Raw genomic sequence first — 7,042 nt, forward strand, 5'->3', positions numbered from 1 at the left:
GCAAAACCCAGCAGTTCTGGCAATATCTGTGGAGAGGAGGTGGAGTTAGTTTTACCAGCAAATTCTGTTTCTATTTCTGTTTCTGATTCCTAGCATCCACAGTTCTGCTTTTGTTTAGAAAAAAAACCCAAAAGAATTGAGTTCATAAGCAAGCAGAGTTTCTCTACTCGAAGGCATTCAGGAACCAGTAACCTCAGCCGAATGGTTTAGTTTGTTGAACAGCTTGGTTGTAAATCTGCGCATTATTAGAATGAGAACGTTTAGGCTCTCTTATCTGAGAGAAGTTCATGTTAGAAGGCTTGTAAAGAACTAACTGAATTGTCTCCACTGTCCACGATAAAGAAGCTGTAACGAGTTAGTCACGCAGAAATGTCAAGAGTTGAATTAGGATATGGTTTCTCAGGGCTAGAGTCTTTATAAGTGATAGTATTAGGAAACAGATTACAACAGTAATCTTTTTTAAAAAAACCCACAGTAGAATTAAGATTATTTTAATTGTTACTATATACAAATAATTTTGTGTAATAAACATTAGCTCTATGAGAAAGAGAATATGTAACCTTGTGCCAGTATACTTCAATGACTAATCACGTTAATTAACTAAAGAAAAGAAAAAGCAGCATATAATCTATCAAACTGTGTCGCGATCTGGGATCTAGTATCAGCTGGGTTCATCATTCACACATGTTGAGAAATTCAACATAACAATGTTAAACAGGTACATTTTAGCTCTAAGCATATGTGTAGGTTAAGTGAAGAACTGCTGTTAATTTGAACCTTGTTTACCTAGCAGCTATATCGAAGCATGTCGCATTTCTTAAATGATGGAGATAAAAGTTATGGATTTATTTTGGAATTTCACAGAAGTTTTTGGCAAATTTCATAACTGAGATTGTATTGTGCATGGAGAAATAAGGTAACTAGAAAACTAAAGTGATTCTGTGATTCTTCCTTTTTCCAAGGTAGATTACCAATCACATTCGACAATTATTAGTTGTAAGAGCAAAAACATTTTATGCAAACACAAATGGAGATCAAAAACATATTTTCTGTCAATTTCACGATAAACTGGGGTAAATGGCAAACAGTAAGACAAATGAGTGGTTAATGAAATGAAAAAAGGTTGCAGATATAGATATTATTCCATGGAAGCTTTTAAATCAGAGTTTCAGAATGTTCTTGAGACTGTAGTTATTACAAGTCATACCAATTTTGCTGTTGATATCAGGTGGCTGTATGGTTTGAGCCTTTGCTTTGTTTTCCTCCTCCTGGTCCTCTGCATTCAGTACTGACATAGGGTTTGGTCCATCACTGACAGCACAGGGATTTTCTACCTCACCAATAGTGTCCTGGGAAAGTTGGCATCCTGGTTTCACATCTTCCAATTTCACATCTGCCGGTTTCTGGGTTATGCCGTTCAGTTTCAATATTTCATCTTCTTCTGGAAGAAAACACATGAGAACAGGTCAATACTTATTCAAATTAATGGAAAAAAAAGCATTTCTTTCAACATAAAATACAGTTAAAAGCAGATAACAGCTCCAGATTATGTGCTACTTCCCCACAGCAATAATTCCACAAAAAGCTAAAGCTATGAGGGATTTGCGAGAGCAACAATATCCTGTCTGATGCTGTGTTAAAAAGAAACTACTAGTATAATTCAAATATGGCACAACAAAAGTTTTGTGATAAAAGAAAAACTAGCAAACTTGAAAGTTTGAAAGTTAAAAATTTATTGCTTTACTGTCAGCTTTGTAGTAACTGAATAAACACCAGATTGAAATGAACAAAGCAATCACGGACATGAACAGTAAATTTTACTGGGCTTTAAGGGAAATCAAAGACATGGGGATCGAGCAGAAAAGTAGGAGTTAAGACAGTTGAAATCAAAGACAAACCAATATTTCAAATGTGATCTAATGTGGTCAACTCATTCAAATAGATTCTGGGTCCCAAAAAACAAAAATCGCTGCAACCTGCAAGGCTATGGGCCAGGTGCTGCGAAGTGTGATGAGAATGGGCAGCTGGTTTATTCAGCCAACGCAGAAATGATAGATAAATCACTTTGCTGTGCTTAATTTTTCTACAGTTTGACATTTTCCATCCGATGATCTTATTGACTGGCAGAGTGGGGGGCATTATATCAGGTCCAGTGGAGTTCAGGAGGTAATTGGGTGGAAGTGGTCCAAATTAGGGGTAGCTTGATCTGAAGTGAGGGGTGGGGTCGATATAGAGTAGGGGCGGTGGTCAGTGGTAGGGTTGAGATGTCAAGCAGGGGTAGGAAAAGGTACAGGATAAGTTAAGGATGGGTAGCTTGGTAGGTTCTGGCAGCAGGTGAAGTAGCTCCAAGGACGGGTCATTGTTAGGTCTGGTGGCAGGGCAGGGATGTTCAGTCCTAAGGGGTGTTCATGGTTCCTGGGCATAGAGGGGAAGGGTGTGTTGGGTCCGGAATGTCAGTGTTTGGTTGCAGAGGCATAGTGTTCTGGGTTGAGAGAGGGTGTAGAGTTGGCTTCTTGGGAACATATAGTTGGGAACGTGGGAGATAAGTTGACATAGCAGTTCAATAGTTACTCCGAAGTTAGACTTGATATTTTTAAGAGTTTAACCTTTTATAACTAAATGTTTATTTAACTCCAGCAGAATATTCAGACTTAAATGCATGCTCTCAGAGTTCCAACCAGAAAAAAAAAATCCAGATATTTAATTTCCCAAATAATTCTTTTGAAGCCTGCTATGGAGATGTCACAGGGTTACTATGCAGAACTTTAATCCACTCTTCAGAAACAAAGTGACCATCTGAAAATCTAGGTCATGATGTTTCAATAAATCCATTTCTACATCTTCAGAGAAGTAACTAAATTTCCTTAAGAGGGAGCAGTCATAACATTATAAAATGCACTATTGGAAAAGGCCTCTCATTTAAATCATAATATTTGAAGTAAAGTTTGGAACTGCTACATAAGTACTGTGCAGACTTATGTTATGCACTGTGCAAATGTTATGACAATTGTATAAATGTACCTTGAGGCTTTTCCTACCTGGTTGAACTTTTGCAGTCTCAAAGTTCAAAGAACTTTTACACATCCATCACACTGAAGATGCTTCAGCCTAATCTATATCCAATAACCTGTGCTGAAAACTCTGTTCACATTGTGACGGTTGTGACAAATTTCACAATAGTTCCTGAGACAATCCACATGTTAAACCAAATCAATTACATTCTAAATCAAACACTCCACAACATTCCAGAAAAATAATCAATCTGTAATGGATTGTCACCCAAAACTAAATCAATTCTTTGGTTGGACATGCCCTAATTGTGTACCAAGTCTTGATGAAAATTCATTCATTAGCTTTTCAAATTTATTTAATACCAACTGTTAGACAAATATCTATATTCAAAGACTAACAAGAAAAATTGATATATTTGAACTAATTGGACAGTCGGAGCATTGAAAAAAGGTGATATCTTGGAAATTAAGCCAACAATTTAACATGTGCAGCAGTTTACTTGTTGCTCACGGGAAATCAAGTTATTCTGAAGAAAGAGCTAAGCAAAGCTTTCAAGGAGATAAAAGATGGGGCTTATTGCCTCAAATTACTGGGATTGATGGAGTTTATTGCTTAGCAACACTTTCTGCACTGGAACTTTGTTCCCAGGAGTCAGAGTAATGAAGGCATCCCAGAAACCACAAACTTCTCTCTCGAAATACTGTTTGCCTGTAGCAGTCTCTGGAAATCTGATGGAGCGTCCAAATATCAGTATTTCTATCTACCTGGTAAAACCCAAGAGCTGGACTGGGCTCAATCGCCAAAGATTTGAAGCCAAGTTATTTACAATCAGACTGGATACCCACCATCAATTTACAGGTGTCAGCCTGTAGAGATAATTCATCCCATTTAATCCTTTATTTCCAGACCCATGGTTCACAGGGGTTGTTTTTATTTTAGAAAGTTCATAATATTTGCAGGGGATGTGGCTTTTTGTGTTGCATGTGTGTATGTATCGTGTGTGTCATGCATGTGTTGTCTTTGTAGTGATTAACCATATATAGTCTAATAGTTAGTCTTTTTTTTAAGTTTCTGGATGATAGCTTAGGTGTTAACCAGTTGCTTTAAGAGTGTTTTGTACATAAATGAAACCTAGTGGGCATTTCTTTCATTTTAGACAGTTACATGAGATGCACTTATCCATTTTGTTAATTGAATTAACATAGTTACATCAATGGTGTTATTGGTGAATCGTGGTGCTTCATTATCAGCACATTCTGCATTTCACAGTCACAACAAGACGAACAACCCAATGGAGTAAAACACATTATCTCCATTCATCTTCATTGCTGGGTGGTAAAAATCCAAAAAAAACATACCCAGAACAAATTCTGGTAAAACATAAAATCAAGATAAAACTAACAGTTGCTTCACCAAGAACACTATCATGTCTTCAATCATAATAACAAACACTTGAATGATTCCAAAATTCTTCCTTGGCTATTTCCCTAAAAGTATATTACAGGTATTTGTAATTCTTTTCATTTCCTTACACAGGTTGTCGCTTGGTCCTAACATTATTATTTAACTTTCCATGTTGCAAAGAATCTTCAATTATATTTCTTGTCCTCATTCCTCTCATATCTCAGGAGCCAAATAGTTTTCGAGCCATTTCTCTACTCAACCAAGCCCTCCAAAATTCATGTTTTGGCTAGTCTCTGGTCCATTTCCAGAGCTCGGATATCCCCTTGTATCCTTGTGACTGTCAGTGAGCACACTATTGAAGGTTCAGCCTGGCTAGACCACTGTACAACTTCAGAAAAATGGCCTCAGTTGGCTGTTTTGGCAAACAGCTCAGCACTGTCCCCATGACTTGTCCGAACTTGTCCGACCTGCCTAGCTCCTTTTCCACCTATCCACTCCACCCTCTCCTCCCTGACCTATCACCTTCATCTCCTCCCCCACTCACCCATTGTACTCTATGCTACTCTCTCCCCACCCCCACCCTCCCCTAGCTTATCTCTCCACGCTTCAGGCTCACTGCCTTTATTCCTGATGAAGGGCTTTCGCCCGAAACATCGATTTCGCTGCTCATTGGATGCTGCCTGAACTGCTGTGCTCTTCCAGCACCACTGATCCACAATCTTACTACTTGCCAACTCCGTAATAACTTAATTTATATAGGCCATATCAAACCATTCAGCCTTTTTCTGATTTAACTTAATTCAATTATATTATCTAACCTTTTCCAATTCCAAAGTACAGTACTGTGTAATTACCTATACTGAGTTATATCTACCATTGCATGTATTACCAAGGGTTTTTTGTAACTCTTTGACAGTCTCATCAGATGTACTGAAGTTAACAACCAGCTATAAATCTGACCAAATCAGATCAATCAAGAGCATTAAATCAGAAAAACAAGGATCCGGAGGTCAACTTACATAGAAAGCACCAGCCCAACATAGTTTTCCAACTGCTTCCCTCTTCTTCAGCCATTTTGTATTCGATTTGAGGTCTATTTAAGATATCCACTGACATAATATTGCTATTCAAGCTTATATATGCATAATGCAGTTATTTCAAGTGAAAGATCTTTATCACGAACAGCCTGACGTACTAACAATGAAGATAGAATAAAAATAGTATCAAATGTTATTAGTTTAAAAATTTAAATCAAATACAACATAAACAGAATATGTTGAAAACTCTGGAGTAAATATACAGACTTTCCATTTGTTTTGGTGAATTGACCTTGGATTTATAACTTTCAAATGTTTTAAACAGATGAACAAATTGTATGTTTATGTCACAAATTAATAGTACAGAAGCTTGCAAAACTGTGCATCAATAATCTTTCAGACTATTATAGTGAAATTAATTTACTGTCTAATATTAACCAGTCAGGATACATTTCAATATTTTTAAAGCAATTAGGTCAAAAGCTCAAACCACAAAGCGTGAAAACAGTCTACCATCTGCCAATCACTGAACAATTTTTCTGACAACTGTGCTTGCATTTCTGAGGAGTATCTCCTGCACATATGGATACGAATATCTCAAATGGGTCAATACGTATGCAAAAAGATTTGTGGTAGTATTCAGAAACGAAGTCCTTGAACTTTGTTTTATTTTGAGGGACAGTGGAACAACATGGTTTTTGTTTCATATTTTTGGTGTACAATGCAACATCAAATAATGTTAAATTTAATTATTATTGGTAATTATATTTTCTTGATGTTTAAGTCATTCTACCACTGTTCTTAGATTACCAACATCTCAAATCAGCTTGAATATCAAACTCCATAGTTAGTTGAAATGAGAAATATATGCATTATGAATTTTCTTTAGAGGAATGCTAGCAAAACAATAGATACTACCAACAGTAGTCAGCTATCCTGCCGTTTAAGCCAACAACACTGTGTTAAATAATATATTAGCATGGGTATTGTCAAATTTCCAGATATAATGGACCGAGCTAACAATTGTTTTGGATTATGTAAATTCACCTCTGCTTAATCCTCGACCTCACCAGAGTTCGATAGATTCGAGGTCGGTTCCTGAGGATTGGAGGGTGGCTAATGTTATACCACTTTTTAAGAAAGGTGGGAGAGAGAAAGCAGGAAATTATAGACCAGTTAGTCTGACCTCAGTGGTGGGAAAGATGCTGGAGTCTATTATAAAGGATGAAATTACTGCACATCTGGAAAGTAGTAACAGGATAGGACAGAGTCAGCATGGATTTATGAAGGGGAAATCATGCTTGACTAATCTTCTGGAATTTTTTGAGGATGTAACTCTGAAGATGGACGAGGGAGATCCAGTAGATGTAGTGTACCTGGGCTTTCAGAAAGCTTTGATAAAGTCCCACACAGGAGGTTATTGAGTAAAATTAGGGCGCATGGTATTGGGGGCAAAGTACTAGATTGGATTGAAAATTGGTTGGCTGATAGGAAACAAAGGGCAGTGATAAAGGGCTCCATTTCGGAATGGCAGGCAGTGACCAGTGGGGTACCGCAGCTTTTTACAATATATGTTAATGATATAGAAG

At 37.2% G+C, this 7,042-nt stretch overlaps 1 protein-coding gene across 6 annotated transcripts in view; it reads right to left on the reverse strand.

The window, feature by feature from the left end:
* acbd5a (acyl-CoA binding domain containing 5a) overlaps nt 1–7,042 on the reverse strand; it is an 80,312-nt gene that overhangs the window by 10,262 nt on the left and 63,008 nt on the right. For 5 of the 6 annotated variants that reach the window (XM_043690533.1, XM_043690529.1, XM_043690531.1 and 2 more), the window contains one exon: nt 1,208–1,441. In XM_043690533.1, the coding sequence (XP_043546468.1) occupies nt 1,208–1,441 (234 nt within the window). The remainder of the gene's footprint in view (nt 1–1,207; nt 1,442–7,042) is intronic. The other variant, XM_043690530.1, reaches the window with a different exon arrangement.

Source organism: Chiloscyllium plagiosum, chromosome 5 (genome assembly GCF_004010195.1).
Source record: "Chiloscyllium plagiosum isolate BGI_BamShark_2017 chromosome 5, ASM401019v2, whole genome shotgun sequence".
In the NCBI taxonomy this organism is placed as follows: Eukaryota; Metazoa; Chordata; class Chondrichthyes; order Orectolobiformes; family Hemiscylliidae; genus Chiloscyllium; species Chiloscyllium plagiosum.